This window comes from Cupressus sempervirens, chromosome 8 (assembly GCF_028749045.1).
Source record: "Cupressus sempervirens isolate cs-2001-9-10 chromosome 8, ASM2874904v1, whole genome shotgun sequence".
NCBI classification, from domain to species: domain Eukaryota; kingdom Viridiplantae; phylum Streptophyta; class Pinopsida; order Cupressales; family Cupressaceae; genus Cupressus; species Cupressus sempervirens.
Genome location: NC_143125.1, coordinates 755,609,498 through 755,635,705, shown reverse-complemented (window position 1 = coordinate 755,635,705; position 26,208 = coordinate 755,609,498). Strand labels below are relative to the sequence as shown.

General features: G+C 35.2%; 1 protein-coding gene across 2 annotated transcripts in view; it reads left to right on the top strand.

Moving 5' to 3' along the window:
• Window positions 1–26,208, top strand: part of LOC149544629 (serine/threonine-protein kinase VIK-like) — a 107,344-nt gene that overhangs the window by 10,987 nt on the left and 70,149 nt on the right. The window contains exons 2-3 of one of the 2 annotated variants that reach the window (XM_089795223.1): window positions 11,429–11,665; window positions 18,140–18,214. In XM_089795223.1, the coding sequence (XP_089651349.1) occupies window positions 11,429–11,665; window positions 18,140–18,214 (312 nt within the window). Of the gene's footprint in view, window positions 1–11,422; window positions 11,666–18,139; window positions 18,215–26,208 lie in introns of those variants that run through there. The other variant, XM_089795224.1, reaches the window with a different exon arrangement.

Below are 26,208 nucleotides of genomic sequence, written 5' to 3'. Positions count from 1 at the left end.
GTTCCTGAAGAAGCTCATACAACTGCATTCTTAAATCTCTATAGGATCATGAGGGCAGTTTTATGGTTATGGATACCATTAGATAATGCTGAATTTACTAGCCGCAGCCAGGTGCCTCCAGTTTTCACGACAATTTTAAAATTTTTGAGAGACGATTTCAGAAAAGAATCACACCTATACTCATGAGACGTTGGTGAGAGTTGGAAATCTATATTCTAAGCGTTCCTTGTAATGTATTCTCAACTCTTGGCAACGCAGAAACATTTGTTGGTTTCTTATTGGGAGCATTAAATAGTGATGGTTTTAATATTCGTTTAGGAAGATGTCGGGCCCACCAAGCAAGCTATTGATTGTTTAAATATCAAACTTCGTGTGCCATGAAGTTTAGCAGGAACCGACAAGTGAACAACTGTGTAGAAGTTGATTGCACTGCACCCATTCAGAGTCCCAATTTGTCGTGCTTTTGGATGCTTTAATAAATCCGCTACCGTTACAAAGAAATTGCAAGTATATGTATCAACACTAAGCTAACTCTTATAATCGAAAGGCCACAGGAGAATAGAAGTGACATGTGTCATTGGGTGCATGAGATTGGACGATAGGCAAAGGTTCATTCATTTCGTGGAAATAAAAGAATACATAACGTAAGTAGCTCTTACATGGTTGTCGTTGTATCTTGGTAGTAATAGATCATGTCAAATCTGAGAGCAGTGTGACGGCTTGAAGGCAAAACTATGATTAAGCTAGTTGCCTGGGTGTTAGCTTGATTGCGTGAAGTCAAGTCCAAAGGAATGATGTCAGACAGATATGATGTGATTGTTAGTGGATGCTATTAAGAGGTGTATTTTAATGGTAAATATAACACGTACTGAAAGGGTTGTTGTGCGTTAGCAAATATTGCCGTGAATGGAAATACTGAGAAGTTAAGTATTGGACTTCTACAGGAGATTGGAGGGTGTTGATGTGTTAGTCGATGTAGCAAAGAGTGCTACATATTTTTGTACTATATATGTCATATAAAAAACGACATCATTATGAGGTCATTGTAATGGAACCTAGAGAAGCGTTTATGGTAGTAAGACTATACCATCTATTTTCAAATCAAATAAAAATTGGATTGACATTGAAGGCGTGATACAATTACAATAGACAATTGTTGCAGAAATTCCCATTAGTTGAACCTGCTTGGGCACCACTTGTTTGGGACTCAACAATCAATCCAGTGTGGGGAAGACTCAAAACACATCGGAATAGGGGTGGACATTTTCAGAAATAGTAGTTGCTTGGGTTGCATCTGAATTTTGTAAACATGTTTAGGCAGCTACCCAAATTTACTGTCAAGGACAAGGATCAAAACCTTGAAGAAAAGCTCTACAATATAAGACGAAAGCTTGCATATTTTCCTCAATCAAAACATGGGTTACTCAACAGAGAATTATCTATCCACAATGGAACAACTAGATTCAAAAAGTAAACATGTGAATATCATTCTTGTTGTGATTCCTTTGGCTAAGGCAGCATTGTTGAGACATCCTGATAAAGAGGTAAGATTTGTAGTCATGCAATGTATTGTTCAAATTATGAGAATAATTGCACCCTATGATCCATACAACAGGAAAGTGATGAAAGAGGTATTCTAGTTGATTGCAGAAAGCTTTCAAAAATTATGTAATATCCATAATCCATCCTTTGGTAAGGCAGTCAATATTTTAGAAACAATAGCAAAACTTTGTGCTTGTGTGATTTTGTTGGACCTTGGTTGTGAAGACTTAATTCATGATATGTTCCAACAATTCATGATTGCTATTAAAGGGGACCTTAAGGGAGATGTTATATCCTTTATGCAATCCATTATGTTCTTGATAATCGAAGAGAGTGATGATGATTCACAAAATTTGTTTTCTACCTTATTGGCTGAATTGAAACAAACACATGCCACTTCTTTTGATGCTTATAGGTTGGTTGGCAGTATCATCAAACAATGTGAACATAAATTGAAACCATTTTTAGTTGGGTGCAAGATTGTAGAAAAAAGGGAAGAAAAATTGTTTCAACCTATAATGGGGAATGAAAAGAAAGACAAAACTAAGTCATATGGGCAGCTTAACAAGGATGAAGTTGACGATATTATACAGGACCACTAGGTTGAAAAAGACACAAATATGGGTCAGCTACTTGGGAATTCAAAGGAATCTTTATGCATTATGATATCATGTCTGTTGGTTGATGACTATAGGATTGATGAATCATCTTTCGGATCAGCTAAATGTGTAGCAACACCGGAGGATAATTGTTCTTATGATGATAATACTTTCAATCAATATAATTCTGATTGGTTAGATCATAGTAACTCACTTTTTGAGATGGATGCTATGTGGATACTGGAGAATCCCTTATTTGAGTTTGAGAGTGGAATAGCTTTTGATGTTGATCAACAATTATCGATTGATACTGATTGCAGCTAGGTGATGATTGATTTATTACATTTGATAGAGGGACATGATGGACTTTTCACTTACATGGCCAAGGAGCATATAATGAGAGAAGACAGTATTGATTGGTATTCATTGATTGACTTTTCTGATCATTTATTTAATGCTTACAGTTACTCTATTATCACACATGTCGAGCGTAATATGGGTACTCGGTTGGTTACATTTCTTTTCATGAAGGAGGAAGCCATATCTAGCTTGCAAATCTTCAATACAGTTATAAATTCAGCACACCTGTGAGATGAGCAATGTTGTGGCAGTTTGATATCTTGGAGAATCTACTATTTTCTCGTATGGAATGACAGGATATTCTAGATAGTTGGGAAGATGGATGTTTTTTGTTTGCTTGTGGGACCGACCGCATGGTCAGTAATGTTTCAAGGAGTTGGTTGGCGTGATGTTGAGTTCCCATCTTTATTTAACTCTAGCAGTGCTTGTGATCTTAGTTGGAGTCAAGTTCTTAGTTGGATTCAACATTCTCTCGCATATGTTAGCAACACATGGTTGGTTGAGAGGATAGATTATGCACATGTAGTGATATAGGATCTAGGTATTAGCATGATTGGTGCATTATGGGTTTGGGATCCAGGTGTTGATCATATGTGTTTATGGCTTGTTGAGGACCTTGATATTCTATTCAGTTTGAGGTTGGACACAGTGATGATTAGAGTTGTTCAATTTACAGGTGTAGAGTTTTTTCAAAGAGATATGGGATCCAGGGATCCGATTGAGAGATAGATTGCAGAGTGACATCTTGCTTCGCAGTGTGGCCGAAATTGTTTTTAGTTTGGGCTACAGGGCTACCTTCAGACTTGTATGGGATCCTGGTATTGATTGCTTAAGGACAAGTAATTTTAAGGAGGGGAGATTTGTAATGTCCCCTTTGGGACATTAGAAATATTGAAGTCATATTTTATATAATGATAAGCTTGACTATGAGACGTGGACTCAAATTATTAAAAGGTCAATTTAATGTTATAAAGAGGGCAAAAGGTCAAGAAGGAATAAGATGAAATGCCAGAGAGAAGTTGAAGAGTCACAAGGGAATACGACGAAAGCTAGAGGGGAGTCAAAGAGTCTTAGTTTGTGTAATAAAAGGGGAAAGAGGCTCATTGTTGGGTATGCTTGATTTGTGATTCGGTTTAGTTTTCTCTCTTGTGAGAGTTTGCAGAAAGCTTCAACTTTCAGCTAGTTTGAGGACGTAGCACCTCATGCTGGCAGACAGTGGAAGCAAACCCATTGTCTTGGGAGACATCAGTTCACATGTTTCATTCGCGTTTACAGGTTCTTTCTCTAGTATTCCAATTTGACTGTTAATTTGTATTTAAAATTGGGTTTTTGTGCTGGTTATTGTGTTGCTATTGTATAATGCAATAACGTGTTTACGGAGTTGTATGGAAGTTTTTTGGTTTTATCATTGTGGGTCTGTAATGCATTTCTATATGCCTGAAATCTTGAATATTATTCTGAAAGGAATTGGTTATTAACTTGCGGAGAATCTTCTGGTTTAATCATCATATTGTATTCCTTTTGCCTAAATCTGAGTTTGAATATTTGTAATGTCCCCTTTTTGACAGGCACCAACTACTTATTTTATTTTAGCCTTTATTTTCCTCGGAGGCTAAAAAGGAAAAAATAAGGGGGAAAAGATATATTAAATTAATTACTTATAAGGTTGCTAAACAATGAAATATTAAAAAGTAACTTTATATTGAATTGATTTAATATTAAAGTGACTAACATAATAAAATATCAAAAAGTCACTTAAAAGAATAAAGTGTTGGATTCCTCTAGAAGCTTCTTGGAGTTGCTTGTGAAATCTTTATAAGGAGCCTTTGGGGGGTCATTTTACATATCCTGAGTTGCATATTCATCTATTGTGCTGAGAGCCTTAGTGCTTGCATACTTGCCTGAGGGTTTGAAGACTCTAAAGTGCCAATTTCGATTGTGAGATATCAACCCTAGTTGTGAGTGGAGGAATTAGTATTCAACCAATTCATTTGTGATTAATTGGGAGATAATATTCAGTGATTTTTATTCAGCCCGTGCATCTAATTTTTGACATTAGTTGGCAAGGAGAAAGGTTTCAGTTTTCGCAGCGGATCCGAAAAAGCAGTCCAAAAAAGCAAAGTGAAAAAGCAGAGCCGAAAAAACAATTCGAAAAAGTAGATCCGAAAAAGCAGTCCGAAAAAGAAAATCCGAAAAAAGCAAAGTCAAAAAGCATGTCATCTCAGCTACTTATTCCAGGTTCTTTTGGTATTTACATTTGGCAATTGTAGATGGATACATTTGACAAGTAATATATGTCTTTTGTTATCAAAGTATTCAGTCATTGTAAACATTGAAGTATTGAAGGGAAATCAACTTAATTCAGCTGTTCAGTTTGTATGCCAAATGTTTGTAAAAACATCTCATTGCATAGTCATTCATAGGATGCATGCCAAGTGTTTGTGAAAATACCTCTTGGCTGTAGGTGTGCATTTTACATCAGAATTTCATGTACTTGCATTTGGAAAATAATAAAAAAAAGTTGCATATCACTTTGATTTCCAATTAGTTATTTTGCAATCATTTGTATTCATCAATATCATTGGCATTCAAAAATCATAGCAAAACAACAAACATCAGCAAACTGAGGCTGCAAGGGAAGTGTTTGACAAAATTCCTAAGGCAGAAAAACAGGGATAAAACTTCAAAAATTGTCAAGGCACTTTACAATATTATAATTAAGAAGAAGTTGGTTAAACATCTGTTGGATTTTGTATTGGATTTGATTGTACTGGAATAAATTTGCAAAGTTTTAGTTCTGAATATATTGTTGAAAGAAAAATTCAGTAAATATCCTGTTAGGGATATTTCATTATATATACAATTTTTAAAAGACACGTTGATGGATAGACATGTCTCAACGTATTTTGAGACATGTCTCTTCATTGACATGTTTAATCCATAGTATCGTTTCAAATTGGTGTCTTAACAAACCGATGGAGATCATTAATACACTCAATGTAACTAAGCATAGATTGATTCACAATCGGTACAATATGTACAGTCATGACACATTGGTATGAACCAATTCGTAATTGTTAAAATTGTGTATCAATAATATTAAGGTGATACTCAATATTGATTATATTTAATGCTCAATGTAATGGTCGATATAAATATCCACTCAATGCAGATTTTATCAATACAAATATATATAAATATATATACTTGGAAATAATAATGATAATTAGATTCTTTTTTTTTTTTTATCAATAAGAGGCCGAAGCCAAGATTCATTATTATTATGTGTGATTAATTATTATTATTTATTTAGTTTGTGTAGAGTCGAACCCAAGACCTCTCGGATAAGAGGCTCACAATTTACCGTTGTGTTGTAGGCTCTTGCCTATAATGATAATCAGATTCTCATGAATGATAATTCACTTTAAATAATCAATATACTGATTTATGGTTTAGTATTAAATTATGTGTGTATGGATATCAGTATACTCAAAGTATATTGATATGCATACACATATAGAATCATAGATAATTGTATTGATAATTTTGATTCATGTTTATCTGACCAAAGCTATCATTTTAACACTTGCTCTTAGTTAGGGAAGATTAAATTTATTTAAGTATTCAACACAATAGATCCATTTGTTGTGAAAGAGAGATATCACCTCATTGTGATATAAGGAGAAATATATAAATACCAAGTCACATGATATTCTTCATAACTCAAAATATCCATGTTATGGTATGTACACTGACATCAACTCTCATGATGTCTACCGTATGGATGCTTAATCATGGTATATCCATGGATACATTATCGACCATGATTTTCCCTTAAAGATCATTATGATCTATCAAATGATATCAAGTCTATCAAAATGTCTAAGAGATATTAATTTTCATGACATGTTCATTGATATCAAGTCACATGATATCCATCATGATAGTGAAATAGATCATTGTAAAGTTGTTACATTACGATATCAAATACAAGTGTTCATTATTTGAAAAGTTGTCACTTTTCAATAATGTCCATAGGGGCCCATAAGGCCATGGAGTCACACACATAACAACAAAAGAGTTTACAAATTAAACATCTTTATATATTAGTACAAATAAAGAATAATTGAGACTCAATCTCAAATTTGACTTATATTTTCAACCATACCAAGTTTATTGTGAAAATGCTCAACTTTTACCCTGGAGAGAGGTTTTAAAAGAATGTCTGTTGTCTGATCACTTGTACTAATATACTTCAATCGAATCACATTTTTTTCTATCATCTCTCTAACATAATGATAAAGAATCACGATGTTTTTTGATCTATCATGGAATACTGGATTCACTGAAAGCTTAATGCAACTTTCATTATCACAATGTATAGTAGTAGGATTCAAGGGCTCACCAAATAGTCCCATAAGTAATTTCCTAAACCACACTGCTTCTTTTGCTCCCATAGATGCTGCAATATACTCAGCTTTTGTAGAGCTTTGTGCAACTGAGGATTGTTTTCTATTAATCCATGAGATCATTGCTGATGTGCTTTTTTTATTAGTCACACTTTCAGCCCAATCTGAGTCAGTGTATCAATGTAGATCTAGGTTAGTATTTTTGTATTTGAGACCATATCCTATTGTACCTCAAAGATATCTTAAAATATCTTTTGCAACAACAAGATGTATCTCCTTTGGTTCACACCTAAACTGGTTAAGTGCATTCGCTGCATAACATTTATCTAGTCTTGTGTTGACCAAATCGATCAGGGATCCAATTAATTGTTTGTAGAGAGCGGGAATTGCAAATTTTGAGTTTACTATTTCTTTCTTTAATTTGTGCAAATTAGTTTCCATGGGCATAGACATGGGTCTACATTCCAACATTTCCTAACCTCATCAAAATGTCAATAGTATACTTTCCTTGATTAAGAGTGATGTCATATGATTGTAGCCAAACTTCTAATCCAAGGAAGTAATGTACAATGCCCAAGTTCTTAATGTCAAATTTTGAACCTAGATCCCTTTTACATTGGGAGATTAGATGATCTCTCCTATGATTAATAGGTCATTGATATATAAAATAAAAATTAACATATCACCATCAATTACCCTAAAATAGAGGTTTGGCTTTGTGTCATTCTTGGGAAACTCTAATCCCACAAGGTAGTGATTAATCCTTTCATACCAAGCTCTAGAAGCTTGTTTAAGTCCATATAAAGCTTTCTTGAATTTGTAAACATGCGATTCAGCATTATGTATAACAAAACCTTCAAGTTGCTCCAAATAGGCTTCCTCTTCAATCATGCCATTTAGGATTGCAGTCTTCACATCCATTTTATAGATATTCCATCCTTTAGATGTTGCAATAGCAATTACAACTCTGACTGAAGTGTATTGGACAACATGGGAAAATGGTCTCTTCATAATCAATACCATCTTTCTGAAAGAAACTTCTGGCAACAAACCAGGCTTTGTGTTTCTCAATGCTACCATTTGTAGCATTTTTGATCTTGAAGAGCTATTTTGGTGATATGACATATTTTGATGATACCATCTTCGTCTTTGATCTAGGATCTTGGACTTCTTGGTGTGAACTTTGAAGTTTGGAAGATGTCTTTGAAATTTTCCTTTGCCCATTCATCCTTTCTTCTGTCTTGAAATTCTTCATAGGTGATGAAGTCCCTTGTTGTGTTTGTTTCCTCATCTATGAACATTATTCTTCCTTATATACATGAGTGGTGAAGTCATTGGTTGTATTTGTTTCCTCATATGTGAATGTCATCCTTCCTTACATTTAAATTCCTCTAATGTTATTCTTTGGAAACCTATGGTTGAAATGTATCCTACATCTTTGTCTGCCCTTGGTTGTTCACTTTGCATCAGACTTGAAAAACAACTTTGAGAAAATCGTCAATAACTCATTAAAATGACTTTATCAATTTTCTTCAATCTTATAAAATGGCTTTATGGATTTGGAAATGATGGAGTCCTGTCCTTGGAATGACACTTTCGGTTTGATTTTCAAGAAATTTCCCATACTTAAGGCATTTTTCATCATTGATTCCTTAATGATTTCACCCTCTAAAAATCCCTTCTTTCTCCATAAGTACCACCTTCTATCTCTTGAAACTTATACCTCTTCTTTTCTATGCATAAACTTAAACATTACCCTTTGAAACTTGGCCTTTTCCTTGCCCCACTTGGAATTTTCATTGGATACTTGGTGATTTCAAACTCAAATGGCTTTGGACTCCACAAATTTCCACCTTTTCGTTGGCTCCAAAGAGTGAATTTTATCTCTTGGTTTGCATTCTTCACCTAGGTTGTCAACACTTAGTGTATTTCATATCAAGAGAGGGAAGACTTTATCTTGATTTGAGGAATTTCATCAACACTTACACAAGTTTTCAAGTCATCCTATGCTGGAAGGACTTTGCTTGTGCTTGTGAATTTCTAACAACTTTCCTTCTTTGAAATTAGGAATTTTGTTTCAGGAAATTTTTACAACTTTCCATGGATTTGAATAAGGAATTTTTTGTTCTGCTTAGGCAGAGTTCATCTTGTGGAGTTGGTTGATCTTGTGGTGCTGGTTGATCTTGTGGATTGGTTGTAGAGGGTTTGCAAAGATCTTGGAAGATGCCTCCGAGAAGATTGGACCCTAGGGCGATTGATGATCTATGTGATGCTGTGGAGACTAGGATTTCAAAGAAGGTTAGATTAGATTTCAGATCTGAGATGGAGTTGATGAAGAATAATATGGTCGCTAAGATCATGAGAGCTATTGTTGGTGTACCAAGGAATGTGGGTACCAAAGATGGTTATTAAGAAGTTGCTGAAGACTTTGAAGTTATTGAATCTAGTGGTGAAGACAGAGATGATCACACACAGAGACCTATGGAAGACAGAATTGGCCGATTGGATAGATCTAGAGCTTAGTTGAAATTGAAGCATATAATGGATGTTTCTAATTTCTCAGGTACTTTGAATCTTGAAGACCTGATTGATTGGATTGGTGAGTTGGAAGACTATTTTGAGTTAGAGGATATTGGAGATACTCTAAGAGTGAGGTTGACACAAACTAAGTTGAAAGAACATGCTGCTTTATGGTGGAAAGAATTGCAAAGAGATAGAGAAGAGGAAGGTGAAATGAAGATCACTAGGTGGAGATTGATGGTTACAAAATTGAAGGCTAAGTTCATTCCTGCTGATTATGAACTTGAATTGTTTAAGAAATTGTAGAATTCAAAGTAGAAGGATATGTTTGTGAAGGACTATATTGAGGAGTTCTACAAGTTGAATATTCAATCTGGACATAGAGATTTGTCTAAAGAAAAAGGTTGCTAGATATATCAATGGTTTGAGATTCAATATTCAAGATGAGACTGGTATGCTGAATATTGCTTCGGTTGAGGATGCTTATCAGTATGCTTTGAGGGCAGAAGAAAAGTTGAAGAGAAGACATCAAGGTAATTCCCAACGGAAGGAGAAGCAAATGAAGGATAAACAAATTACCGAAACTTTATGAACAAAGGAAGAGAACAAACAGAGGTGCATTTAAGGGTACTTGCTACAGATGTGGTGAAGAAGGACAAAGATCTTTTGAATGTTCACATAAGACTGGCGACAGAAGAACCATTGTGGTGAATGAGGTTGACCATTCGGTGAATGAAGTTGAGCAAGATGGGGAGAACTTGCTGATTTAGAGAGTGTTGCTTGGTAAGCAGATGCTAGAACCTTGTTATAGGCGTATTTTTTTTAGGACTCGTTGCAAGTGTGGAGGTAAATGCTGGAATGTCATTGTAAATGGTGGTAGTACTACTAACCTATTTGTTGAGGAGATGGTTTAGAAACTTGGTTTAAAGAGAGTGAGACATCCTTGTCCTTATAGGATTAGTTGGTTGCAAAATGAACATGCTTTGGAAGTGGGGGAGCAGTGTCTTGTTAATTTTCAGATTGCACAGTATGTTGATCAAGTTTTGTGTGATATTGTGGACATGAATAGTTGTCACATATTACTTGGTAGACCTTGACAATGTGATTGCAGGGTAGTGCATGATTGTGTCAAGAATGTGTTTATTGTTGAGAAGGGTGGCAACAAGCATTCTCTGATTCCTTTGTAGAATGTAAAACTTGGTAGTAGGAACTTGAGTTTTGGTAGTTGGGTTGAGTAGAGAGATTCTGAAAGGGTTAGAGATCAGCATGGAAAGCAAACCTGTTGCACATCGAGGACAGTTGTGAAGATGCCAATTGCAAGGAAAGATTTGCAGAAGTAGAACAAAGGCAAGAGTGTATGCTTGGAGGACATGTATGTGAAGTACCAGTTCGGGAAAGATGTTCTTCCAGCTATTAAGAACATATTTTCTTCACACCTAGGGCGTCTGATGCAGCAGCGTCCTAGGAAGTCAGCAATCCTATATGTAGGAGCATTAAGCTAGGATTCGTGGAGATATGGCTTGTGCGGTTGGGGTTATGTTTGAAGCACATTTGGGAACCTTGACCTGAGTGCGCATAAAGTTTGGAGTAATCGTCTTGGAGTTGAAGCCATTTTGTTGGTGTGCTCCTATTTATTTCTTTAGCCCCTTTGATTTATGGTTAAATTAATTAATTAAATAAGTCATGATATTATTTTACGTTTTAGGTACACTTAATTAATTGATTTAATTAAGTAGTTTAAATATGTTGGGGACATTACTTATCTTCTGTTATGCATGGTTAGTGCAGATTATTCAGATTTTGGTCTTACTGTCTTATTGTCTGAAAATTTAGAGATGTAAATAAACTAATTTGTTTTTAACAATGATTCTTCTTCTGTTTACAGTCATTTAGAAATGTTCTATTTAACAAAAAGTTATTCTACCTTTGAGAGATTTACATGGTAAAAATTAGACTGTTTTTCGACATATTGTAACAAATATATTGCATTACATGCAGAAACCACACTACATGTCTGATAGTCCGGTGCCTACATATCAGCTCCTGTTCTATGCCAGTCATGGAAATGTGGATGGCTTGATTGAAGAACTGAGGGGTGGAGTTCCCCCAAATTTAGCTGACTATGACAACAGAACAGCTCTCCATTTAGCAGCTTGTGAAGGACATACTGATATAGTCAAGATTCTTCTAGAGAACAAGGCTAATGTCAATTTTGTGGATCGTTGGGGAAGCACTGTAAGTTCCACATGATGTTTTTTGTTCCTCTTCAACTCAATGCTTCACTTTATTAGCATAGATTAATTTCAATAATGATTTCATTCATTTTCAACTCTTTCTTCAGTTTTTCCTAGGATAGATTAATGCCAGCATGCTCAGCTTCTATGTTGTCATTGATAAGATGCAGCAAATTTGCCTCTTTTATGTCCAATTCAGTGCAACATTGATAATGATTCCTAGATTCTGCACAGAATATTTTATGTTCATGATGTTGAATATGTCAGTCTTATGTAACATTTTGTAGCAAACTGCATATTCATTTAGTTCAAATATGGACTAAATCAAATTCCTGATATTTACCATATTGAAACTAATTTACCAACGATGTTACTACAGGGATGAGAAAACCAAAGGTTAAACTACTTATAGATAGGAGGCTTTGTCAGCTTTTATTATCTCTTAGCCAAGGTGGCTACCACATTATACTTAGCAAAGAACATTATAAACATTAGATTTAGTTTCTAATAGCTCTTTGTTTATTCATATTTCGTTATCTCCATCTATCTCAAACTGCAGAGTTGATAGCCTTTCCCTTTCTGTTTTGAGATCCTCGAAAACTGAGAACTGTTTGTAAGCTGGCTTGGAGTTGAATATGCTCTTCATAGTGGTCTTAGAATAGAAAGACTCTATGCTCTTTCTTTTACCAAGGAGAACATTCTGCTTTCTGATATGTCTGCATATGTTAGCTCCTGTTCAGCACAGTGGATGATTAGCTGTCCCTTGTGGAATATTCTCTTTAGGGGTCAAATAAGCTAAACCCGTTTCAAGAAATATTGTATTTTAAATGATAAAAAGGATGGTCATCTCTTATAGTCCAAATCTTTCTACTTGATATGTATCATCGAAACGTCCTAGAAGAGTCGATTAGTTAGACTTATTGCTGAATAATAATTAACCTACCAAGATGATCTTTTTAATTCTGTGCTTTTGCTATTTGTGTTGCTGTAATGTCCCTTTTTACAAGATTTGAGACCCTACAAGACTTGCACAATTCTAACTTGAGCAATTTTATAATTTTGACCTATAATTTGAAATTGCAGACTTATAAATTGAAATGAATAATGCTTATACCACATGATGATTCAATAGAGTGAAAATTTCAAATGCATACACAATGTCATAATGCAAAGGACTGGTAATTCCAAATGCAAATGCTGAATATGATGTATAATTCCAAATGCATATGTTGAATATGTGAAGTTCCAAATGCATATGCTACCAAAAGTAATAAAAATAAGGTTGCATACAATAAACATAAATGCAGTTTCGTGGCAATATAAATTATGCTTTTATAACCTGAATGTCTGTCTCTGATATACACTGTTTATCCATGCTGCTTATACAGGTTGCGTCTAATCTTTCTTTATCATCATATGCATTGATAATGAAGCTGTGTCCGACATGGATAATAATTGTTTGCACCTTTCGATTTCTATCAGCAATCGGTTTTGCTCAATCAAGCAATCCACAAGAGAATATATATTTAAGTCAATATTATGATTTGCCTCTGACCATGTCACAATGCTCATAGTTTTATTCATCACTAGCCAATCAAGGGGTGTGATGAAATGGATGCCACCCTTGGGTTTTGCTCAATCGAGCAATCCACAAGAGAATATATATTTAAGTCAATATTATGATCTGCCTCTGACCATGTCACAGTGCTCATAGTTTTATTCATCACTAGCCAATCAAGGGGCGTGATGCAATGGATGCGACCCTTCTATAAAAAACAAATGAAACAGTATTATCGTCCACCATGATAGTACTTATTTCTTTGTAGCCTAATCTTAGTATGCACAAAAAAAGATTAGTACACACAGAGCAAATAAAACTTATCTAATCAAATATTGATGCTTCAATATTGATAGGAAAAAGAACTGAGATGTTCTATTGAGAGCTCCTTTCCGTCGTCTACAATCACACACTTTAGTCTCCCCCTCTCTCTCGCAGGCAACTCCCAAAAGATAGACACAGACTCAAAGAATGATCCTTGTCACCTCCATCACAATAAACTGTTAACAAGTATCCACTCAACTGAAGATTAATCACCCGACACCTACAGTCACACACTTTAGCCTCCCTCTCTCTCTCTTTCTCGCAGGCAACACATAAAAACTAGACGCAGACTCAAAGAATGATCCTTGTCACCTACATCACAATAAACTGTTAACAAGTATCCACTCAACTGAAGATTAATCACCCGACACCTACAGTCACACACTTTAGCCTCCCTCTCTCTCTCTTTCTCGCAGGCAACACATAAAAACTAGACGCAGACTCAAAGAATGATCCTTGTCACCTACATCACAATAAACTGTTAACAAGCTATCACTCAATTGGAAATTAATCACCCAACACCTACAGTCTCAGTATATCATGTCGGAAATTCAATTTGTAATAATGCGATGAATTAGATATGTGTTCATAGCCAGCAAAAAGATTGTGTCACCTTGTAAATTGCTAGTCTGAACCGCAACTAACCAAAGTGCCTCACTTGCATCATCTATACATATTTACACACACTAACTCGGACTTCCCAATGAATGCGTGTATCACTTTGTCTGAATATAACTACTAAGATGAAGATGTATCCAACGCACACCCAGCGGTTACTCCACAACTGCTCACCCTTCTATCCTGACACTGCAACAGCAACCAACTTGGATACAAGCCAAAGTCTCAAGACCACGATACCTGTGTGACATCGAACAAAAAACAATAATCTATTTAATACGATCAATGCCTGATCGAATAGTGTCTCTTCTTTACTCTGCGTGACTATTTTCCGTTACCTGCACGATCATCTCCCCCAAAGAACAAGTCTCTTAACAGTTAACAAAAGAAAAGGAAAAAATACACTGTGGCCAAAATAAAATGAAGTTACACCTCATAACGAGTGTCGAGAATTGATGTGAAGCATACCGCTACCTCCATAAGGAATATCGACAATGTGAGTAACCGCAGAGACATCTCAAAAAATGAACCACCAAGAAAATGAGCAAAATCTTGAAGGCAACATAGACAACACCACATAGACGCCAAGAAAGAAATACATGGCACAACAAATTGCTAGATAATAACAGGTGTTCGATTCCACATATTATATGTACAACAGGGATGAAAAATAACACCCGAGCATTTATTACAACAATAATTCCAGCTGAGGACACATCAAGTTCTTGTCTGCTTCCCTTTGAAACAAATCTTTGATAAGCCTGTCATTAGAGTCAACACCAACTCTCAACTTCAGTGCTAACCCCAAATGTGGTGGCAACAATGGAGGCATCGATGGCGGGCTCAGATTCAAATACAGATCCATATTTTTGTCACCGACCATTACAAATAACAACACAAAAGCCTTAAAATAAAACTCTAATGCCGTATTTAAAGCACTTCCATATCCAAAAGCTTAAGCTTAATATGAACAACGCCAGAAACAGATCTCAAGTCTCTCACTTTTGTTGTCCTTTCTCAATAATTCATATTCACAATGGCAATAACAATGGCCTGGTTGGGTTTGGTTGCCCCCGCTGACCATTCATAAACATGAGAGTGCAAGATGAATCATCTCACTAATCAGAATATGAAGAGTCTATCGCTGGAATTAATACAGAAGATAGTAACATGATCTATTGCAATTTCAAGACGATAGAGTTATAACACAAAACGTAATGGAGCAGCTAAACGATGAAGAATGAATATCAATGATGGCATGAGAATTTAATCACTGCAGAGATATTTACATTGTAGAATTTGACACAGCTTCCATGAAAACTCAACACTCCTATATTGCTGTTATCAAACCTTGCTCTGATACCATGTTAAGTTTTGCCCAGAAATAAAGATAAACAACAATAAGGAAGAACAAAAGACAGGTACGAAAGACACGAGTTTTTCCCGTGAAAACCTTTCTACTTGAATGCTTTCCACGGAATACCAAATATATAAAGAACTGAGAGACTCTTCATCTCACAACCAAAGTTCTCTTCGATTTCCAAAACCAAGTCTCTTCATATTTCCAAACGCATGCCTTAATTTCATAAAATCAGAGATAAAAATCTCTATCGCAGCTACAGTCTTCAGCAATATGAAGCGATACTAAATAACGATGATGACACCTGTCGATAAGAGGATAGTTATACAGGGATTAAAGACTGATTGATTACAATTGAGAAAGTGTAATAAAAAATATCTGGAATATGACTAATTGATTTAATTTAGCAATTAGAAACATAAATGAACATCATAATGAAGGGAAGCGTTGAATATTCATTATCACTAAGTTGGAGATTAATACTAATGGAGGGCTGCATACCAAATGGATTTGAATTGTGCAGCGCTTAGAATGGTCAGGGAATGATACAATTAAGAAGAGACATGAATCATGTCCCTTGTATGTGACTCATCCTTCCGATGATAAGTATAAAGAGGTATTCCAAGCCAAACAATTGGGGAAAGAGAAACCTGCACAAAATACCTATCAACAAATATTAATACATCAGTGATAACATATGAAGGCCAGTAAATAGTTATAAATCGGTTGATATGCAAATCTATACAGACTTCCACTGTGACACTCAGAGACTACAGTTTCATTGTGACTAATCTTAGTGATAGCAGTCATTATATTACTGACAAACAAATATAAGAGTATATACGATACTAACAAGAGTGATAACATCTGCCATACCTTAATGCTTATCATCGCATGAAGTCCATAACAACAGATTGGATATCAAATCAACAGCATACCCAAACAAGTGTGAACACATTGTGCATAAATCGATAGGGTGAATGAAAGAGAATCTCCATCTTATAGCCAGTATACTACCACTACTTAAGAGTGATATCAGAATTATTGTTCAGCAGTATAATCATTGTAGGTTTTTTTGCTTGTAAATTAGAGAAAACAATGTCAATTCTTATAGGACCGGAAGGGGGACATTACAAAACCTATCTCAAGATTTTCCTTATCTAATATAAAACATATGTATGGTTGTACGTGTTTAAAAAATATTAATAATAAAAATACCCATATTTCGAAATTGCCTTCAAAGAATATAGATACTTGAATGTGGCAGCTTGAAATTACAAGTGTTTTGAAAAATGCTTAATGATATAACATAGATCTTTTAGTGTATCTTGTAAAAATGATCAGTATAGCCTAACCTACTTTGATATTATGTTAGAAATGTTAATAATTAGGTCTTAGGATAGTAATCATTATAAACAAGGTATAAATAAAAATGAGATGAGAATCATACAAGTCTTCTTTGATAGTAATAAACATGGACATAAATATATGCCAACATGAAGATCTTGCATTCTGGACTATATGAAGTTCATCTTGTCATAATTTATAATTCCAGTGCCTTAGAAAGGATGCTATGAGGTCTTTAAAAAATTATGGAGTCGCAGTCTCCTCAAAATTAGCCTCTCCTCAAGTTCATTACACAGTGCTCATAGGATTTAATACAATGCTTTTACAGTTGGAGTATTTATAAGGAGAAGATTTTACAATGTGCCTGTGGATGTAATATATATGGTAGGACCTACTAATGTCTACTTGCAATATGTAAAATACAAAAATGGACTTACTTAGCCTACTTGCAGGCTTAAAGGACTTACTAATGCCTATTTAGGTCTTATTTTATGCATATTAGGACTTATTATGCCTACTTGTGGGATTTAAAACTAGATTTAGCCACTCGGTGGTGTTGATGGAATGAACACTCCCCCTCAATGGCTTTACCTAAGGCCAAGCATTGATTTGAATCTGGAATATATAATGGCTTGTCTTATGCCCATTAGGTCTTACATTTTGGATTTGGACATTGGTGGTGTCATGTACTCCCTTTGAATGACATCATCTTAAAAGTAATCACCGTACATAGGCTTTAATAAGTGATGGCCAATATTCCAATCTCTTTTATATCATACCAGCCTTTCACTTGAATATAATTGGAGAGATTCTTTAATGATGGAAAACTTTCACTTTAGTGAGGTGCCCATGATTTTCAACATTCTTTTATAATAGAGGTAGAGAGAACTTTTAAGATTGTATACTTTCACTTTATTGAGGTGTTTGTGATCTTCAGTATACATTTGACAAATTCTTGATATTGTTGGCTATTAATGCTTGTGCTTTAGATATATTAGCATATGATTGATGATGAATCTTTAACTATTTTCTATGAAAACCTCACACCATCACCTAAATAATTGACTTGACTACAAATCCTTTTTATTGGTTAATTTCCCTTGCTTACACTTGAACTAACAAATTTATTATTTTTATAGCATAAAAAATGTATTGTTCAATTCTACAACATTCTTTAGATGCATTTCCTTTAAATGATTTATTGCATGTCTCTTTGAGTATTCTTTTTGGTTGACTACCTATATTAATTTCATTAAGTAATTTGGCAGCCACTATCAAATGCTCGACGATGTAACCACAAGGACATTTGTGATATTCTTGAAGCAGCAGGGGGGTTGGAATCGGTACATATTGTTTACTTTCACATCCCTTCAAATACAATGCTTGAAACATAAGATATAAATGGATTATTTATTTTGAAAGAAATATTAATTTATATCGAGTTCCATTTTTTCCATGAGGTGTAGTGGTTAGGAATAATGCAATGATACCCTCCTTTGAGAAAAGTTGTATCGTAATTACTAGTTAGTAAATGTTAGGGATAGAATAAGATATTGATGGATTACAACTATACTCTTATGATGCAATATATGTGACAAAAAATATCATTTTATAAGATTACATATATCCTATTTGAAGTATGAGCCTATGTTATACTTGATTTGTTGAGAATTATTTTACTATTAATAACATTGTGCTTTGTATTCTAGATGTGGTTGGTGATTGCTTTCTTTTGTTGGCATCACTTAGTCCTTAATGGGAGCCTTCTTAGGTCATAAGTATTAGTTAGATGCATGACTAGTAGATATATATCAAAATGAGAGATAATTCTTTAATTTGACCTTGTACATAATCCCTTAGATATTGTACTCCTTAAGTTTCCCCTTGCTCTAGAATCTTCTATATTGATTTACATTTTTTGCTGTAGTAATTTTCCTCTTAGAGTGTTGCAAGATAGGTCAAAGTAGAGTTTGCAAATTTTCCTACTACTCTTCAAGTTGTTGAGTACTTTGGTTTTTCGCTTGGTAAGTTTTTTCATTTTTAACTCTTTCTTTTTATAGAAGCAAGACAAACATGGGTAAAAATGTCAATGCAGGTAAAATACTTGTTAAAATGTGTCTTTCACTTGTTTTTGCTATAGTACTATGCATTTTCTCTTTCGAGATTCAATATTTAATATAATTCTTTTTGTAATTGAATTTGCAAAAAAAAACATTTCTTTAAGAGATTTTATCTTTAGTACTTGTTAATTGGTTGCGTCATTGCCAAGTTTTTGTCGAGCTTTTGCCAAGCTGAAAATTTTGGGCTCATTGAGTCCTCTCTAAGCTCAAGTCTGTGAACTATGGTTCAAAGTACCCAATATTTTATTTTAACCTTGTGTTTAGGGAGAATTGGCTGAATACCATCTCCAAGAAGAATGAGAACAACCTTCTTCCACATATGCTAATTAATGCACAAGGTCGTTGGAGTTGGCTCTTCATCTTTATACATGATAAAATATATACTCAACAACATGCATCGAACAAAGTTTGCAAAAAAACTGTGTTTCCCATCCCTACAAAGGTTTCATCTTTAATCTCCTTTCTTTTTTATTAGGTTTATAATTTGTCTTTGTGAGTCTCTTGGAAGCAACCCATAATCCTTGTTAAATTTATTTGTACATTTTCCTATCTCATTTAGCTCTAATCCTTTTCTTATTGTACTTCCATGCTTGGAATGATCATTGTTTAGTTAGGCTCCCACCAAAAGGGCTATACTTAGTCTTCTTCCATAAGGGTGAGAAAAAGGCAATAATGAGCTGATCAGAGGTATGTCGATAGGGAAGTACTGATTGTAAAGTACTATGATGGAGTAGGGTGGTCTCCTGAAGATAAAGTGCAAGACACCACTGATCATTGTAATTGAAAAAAGATGAAAGAGAGAAACATTCCCGGAATAGACAATAAAATCTCCCTCTGATCTCATAAAAGATAGGGCAATGGAAAATAAAGTGAGTCTTTGTCTCGACCTCCGCTAAAGTACACAACTTGCAGATCTAGTCACTGCTATCAATATGATGGTCGGTTTGAGCCCGAAGACGATGAAACCAACTCTAAAGGACCCTAGAGAGATATGCAAAGCATGACTCCATCGTCTAGAAAGATAACTAGGATGAACAATAATCCCATCAAAGATCTTCAGAAAATGCTCAGCATAGAAGGCCATCCTTGGACGTAAACCACCAAGAGGGTTAGTCCAGCTGGTGACAATGTACTGTCTGTAGATATCTAGTTTGACATGCTCGTTTAACTCTTGTTGTGAGGGTAGGAGATGAGCACTGGCATTCAGTAAGAACTGATAAGGAGGGAGGCAATCAATATCAATCCCAATTGAACTCAATAGAGAGGATGCTTGCTCATACCAGCAACGAGCTCGAGAACTAGTATCAGAACTTGCAATAGCAACAGAAGAGCAATACGCTAGGTAAGAGTATCTTTCATGTTCTCCAATCAAATCCACAAAACCATGAAGGCGATGAAGGAACCAAATAAGATCAAATATGGTTGCAAGCTTGAAGGGATGAGCACCGAACTTAGCAAGAATGATGTTATGAGAAGTGAACCTATGGCATCTAATGATATGTCGTAAAAGCAATGTTTGCACTCGTTCAATTGAGGTCCAATCAAAAACAAGGAGAGAAGGCCCCCAAACCACAAAGCCATAAAGAACAGTTGGTCGAACAAGGGAGTCCAAGAGGTATAACTTGGACAAGGTATCCTGAAAATGGTGTCTGAAACATTGTTTCTCAATCATAGCAAGAGAACTCATACCCTTACTAACTCAGGGTTGTATCGCCGATCTCATATTGAAGCGGGGAGCAAAGAACTTCACTCCTAGATACGTATAAGAAGAAGTAATTTCAATCTCTTGTCCTTGAAAGAAGAAGTGAAGATGAGAGGTCTTTAAGCAATTAAAGACCATAACTCGAGTCTTACCTAGGTTAACCACTAGTTGTCGCTGGTCACAAAAGGAAGCCAAACCATCAAGAAGCCTCTGCAAACTCTCTGGAGAAGAAGCAAGAAGAACTATGTCATCCGCAAAGAGAAGAATGGAGATCAGGACTTGGTATAAATAGTAGCCATCACCTTGGAGCGAGGACTTCCTAAAGGAAGTCCTCAAGCTCATCAATACACAACCCAAACAAAGTGGGGGAGAGAGGGCAACCTTGTTTAACCCCAATGGTACTATGGATTGGAGCTAAGAATCCCTCAGGATCCTGAATCTACCCACCCACAGTTTCATATAATCTCATGATAGCAGTAAGTAACACATCTCTGAAATCCCAATCTCACGAAGCCTCTGAAATAGAACCATCCTAGGAACATAATCAAAAGCCTTGCGAAAATCAACAAAGGAGCAATAAACTTTCATTGATCTATGTCTAGCTTCCTCAATAATAGCCCGTAACGTGAAAATGTGATCCATAATTTGGCAGTTTGCTTTGAAACCAGCTTGCCCTCCAACTCTACAACCTCTCTTGTCAAGCTCTCTAGATAACATAGTATTCAGGGCTGTAGCATATAGTTTGGCAAACGTGTGTCCGATCATGAAGAGGCTGACATTCTTGTCCTTATAGGATGAGTTGACTGCAAGATGATCATGCAGTAGAGGTGAAAGAGCAATGTTTGGTGAACTTCAACATTGGCTCTAGCTTGCAAAATATTGTAAGGAAAATGCTCATGTTGCTTTGTATGTCATATTTAGGAATATTGTAATTCCATTTCATTGGAGATAATGCAAAGTAGTTTCTTGTTCTTGCAAATTGTTGTTGTTTCTCTATTTTGTTGTGCATGTTTGTGTTAATAAGGGGATTGCCCTTCATCAATCATTGGATGAGAGCATGGTATAAGATGTAATAAAATCTTAAGGATGGTTGGTCTTAAGGTTTAAGGTTATATTTCTAGAGTCTTCTTGGGCAATTAAAATTATCTCTTTAAAGAAGGCATGTAGATTTGTCTTGGATAGTTTCGAGTGGATGTACATTGTGGCTCCGACTTGTAGAATATTGTAAGGAAAATGCCCATGTTGTATTGCATGTCATATTTTTGAATATTGTAACACAAAGAAGCTTCTTGTTCTTACAAATTGTTGTTATTTCTCTGTTTTATTGTGTAAGTTTGTGTTAATGAGGGGAGGGCCGTTCATCAAGCATTGGATGAGAGCATGATATAACTTGAGATGGGAGAATCTATTATGCTTAGGAGATTTTTGATGGAACAAAATAAGAGGCAAACAAACATACTCGAAGGAGGAATCATTTTAAGATTATATGCAAGTCACGAGGTAAGTGTTGTAAGGCTATTGTGGACTGTGGAAGTACTGACAATTTGGTATTAGAAGAGATGGTAGAGAAGCTTGGAATGAAGAGGCTGAAATGTTATTGTCCTTATAGGACAAGTTGGCTGCAAGATGATCATGTAGTAGAGGTGAAAGAGCAGTGTTTGGTGAACTTCAACATTGGGTTTTTCAGAGATGAAGTCTTATGTGATGTTGTGACTATGAGTGCTTGTCATGTTCTATTGGGTAGACCTTGGCAGTTTGATAGAGGATCTATCTATGATTGTAGAAGGAACTTGGCTACAATAGAGAAGAATGGGTAAAATTTTACTTTGGCTCCTTTGAAGGAAGAAGGGAAAAGTGTGAGAAACGTTTTGCGTTGTGAAGAGATGTGGTGTTGAAGGAAGGCTAGTATTTGAAGAAGGATCTTGAAATTGGATCCATAAACAATATGGTACTGAAAGGCGACAAAGGTAAGTCAAATGTGCTAAACAAAGGGTTTGATGGTAAAAGTCTTGTACTACCAAATATAGATATGAAGCATGATGAAGAAAGTGGAGAGCAAGAGATGTTGAAGGATCTAGTTGAAGAAAGAGGAGTTAAAGAGGAAGAAGAGTGTAGACAAGGAAGACATTTGGAGAAAGAATGAGGATGTAATTTACATCCTAAACCCTGTGAAATGTTCATGAGTTCCTCCGATGGAGCCTCTTTTCTCACCTAGGTTGTGTGATGTAGGAGCATCCCTGGTTCTTGGCAATCTTACATCAACCAAAAATATTTCCTTTCAATTTGTTCTTAGCATGTTCCTATTAGTTAGTTTCTGTATTTTTAGTGCTGTTCCTCCAAGTTTTTACATCGTCTCTTGTGGACCTTATGGCTTGATTTGGACACCATAGTGAATCTATGTCTGGGTTTGCATCATGATCCGTTTCTCTGCGGTTGAGATCCATTGGATTCTTGCTCAAACTTAAGGTCTTTGATCTTGCGATCCATATCCTAGATGGGCGAACCTATGAGGCTTGTCATGCAATGTTCTCGAGTTCGTGGCCGACCTACCTATGGTGCATGCTTCATTTCATACCATTATGATGGAGTTCTTTCAGATTTGGTTCGTGATCTATTTTTACAATTGTATGCTTCACAATTTAGTTCATACCATTAGCTTCATTACCTTAAGCCCTACCTATAATGTTCCTATTAGGAGAAGTTGTAGATTCGTGGCTGTCGTTGATTCAGAATCCTCTTCTCCTCTCTTTAGGAACCTTGGTGATCCTATGGTTTCTTATGATCCTAATCCTTCCATGATGAAACTCTTCTCATTCATCTCATGATGAAAATGAGGCTTAAGAGTGCCTCTTGAATTCATAAGCTTGCTATTGAGGTTGATAATATGCATAATTGGCTTCTTCAAGAGAATCACAATACCAATACTATTGCTGCTTTTGATGCCCTTAAGAAAGTGATCCATAATGATGAGCATAGAATTAATATTTTGCGTGGTCTTACTCACCTTGTCCACTCTCATGTTAAGCCTTTGACTCAAGCCGCATCCAAAATAGGAATGGTTCCACCAGTCACTACTATTGAACCCTCCTTGCCTTTTTCCACCCCTATATCTAGCGTTCCTACCTATGTTTCTCCTATTGTGACTACTTCTATTCAACCATCCAATCCTATTAAGAGTCTTCCTATTCCTTCTTTCCTTGTGAGTGTTCCACTCACTTCATTGCCTACCTCATACAATAGTGTTCCCTACACTTATACTAATCCTCCTACTGTGGTTCCTAGTGTCCCACCTGTAGCACCTACCATTTTAGCTAATTTATACACTCTTACTAGTGTATCAAATGTGTCATTGCAATCTATTTCCTCTAATGATCCTGCTATCATTAGCCATGCTCAAATTGTTTCTTCCTTACAACAACAAATTGCTTCCTTACATGTGATATGGGTTGTCCTTTGTCCTTTTGACATTATCCGTACCACTACCCCTAAACAAGCTGACATGCCTCGCCTTGATACTTCTAATAGGAAGGGTGACCGTGTGACTCATCTTAAAGCCTTCCAAGTTCTATGTAGTGATTATGCTCATGATCATAAGATCTTAGCTAAGTTGTTTGCTTGTACTTTTCGTGACAAAGCTTTGCAATGGTATTGTTCTTTGCCACCTTATTCATTGATTCCTTTCACAAACTTGCTAATGCTTTCATTCAACAATTTCAGAATAATATTGGTCCTTAAGTGTCTTTGATTGAGTTGATGCATTGCAAACAAGGTCCTAAGGAAAAAGTGATTGATTTGATTAGTAGATTTAAGCATTTGCATACTCATATTTCTTATTTTGTGCTTGATATTGATATTCAACATATGTTTATTGCTAATTTAAAAAAAGACATTAGAGGATTTTGCTTACTAAATTTACTTCCTTTTCACAACTTTGTGCAACACTTCATCATTATCAATTACAAGTGAGTCAGTTTGAGAGCACCACTACAATGGATTTTGTACCCGTTGATAAAAGTGAGTCACACCTAGTCACAACAAATTTCACAAACCTAACTATGCCAAGATCAACAAAGCCACATTTATAGTAGACGAACAACTAGCTGCTCCATCCAAAAGCGTCATTGCTTCTTCCTCTATTTTTCAGATGAATTGTAAGTTGACTCCTCTTTCTGAGTCCTTGCATTCAATTATGGGAAGGTTGGTTAGTGCTAATATACACTCCCTCTTGTTAGACCACTTCCTCCTACTACATCAAGTACACATTCCAAAGCCTTTTGTCAATATCATCATTAGCTTGGCCATGATACTGAGGAGTGTTATACCTTGAAACATAAGATTCAAGACTTGATTGATTCCAACGCTTTGTTTGTTGATAGTCATGATAATGGAAATAAATTTGTGGCACCTTCTCATCAAAACCTTCAAGTCTACACCAATCCATTACCTCAACACACTAATACGATTGCTCATCCTTATTTTGCTTCCCCTGACACAAACATTGCCTATGATAAACAACATGAAGAGAATGAACGAACTGTTAACATTGTGGAGTGTGTACCTCCACCTAAGAAAAAGATTTCATCTAAATCTCATGATCAACCTAAACCTAAACCTAATCTTGAACCTACACTTAAGCGTGTCAAAGACCTTACTATTTTAGTTGATGATTCTAACATTTTTCATGCTCCTAATGGTCCTCTCTATATTGTTACTAGAGTTGCTAAGTATCCTTCTTATGGTTATCTTGTTGATTCTACTTCTATGGTTAATGTTATCACTGAGGTACATGTAATGTCCCCTTATTTATTAATTTTAACAATATATCAAACAAATAATAGAATAAACAATAATAAATTATAATATAATTTATTATTATATGTTATAAGTATAATAAGAAAATTAATTGATCAATAATCATATTATCCATTATATATGATTATAATGTAATTAAAATATAATAAACAAATGATAAAATGGTAAAAATAAACTCAACACAAGTATTATTATAATTGGTTTGATAAAAGTAATTACCAATAAACATATATAATAAATAATAATAATATAAATTTGAGATATTATTACATTATAGATATATTAAAAAAATATAATAATTAAACATCAATTTAATAATGAAATATATAAATAAACAATAGATATGTTCATCATGTAGCTATCAAAATGTAAGTAAAAAACTGATGTTGAATTAGTAGTTGATAAGGGAGGTAATTTGAACGGATACGTCCCATGCAATATGACCCTTCATTGTTCTCATCATCCATTTAGGATCATCAAAGAGAGTTAAAAAAAAATAGGGAAGAGAGAAAGTAGTGATAATACAAAATAACGAAAAAACAAGAACTATCTCAGTCTGAATTACCAAAGAAGCCTTAAGACATGAATCAAGAAGATAATCGACACCTTAGTGTAGAAAAAAGAGACATAATAAATCAGAATCAAGACTTTAATAAAGTCTGCATAGGAAATAAATTTTTGTTTGATGCCCAATTTATATACC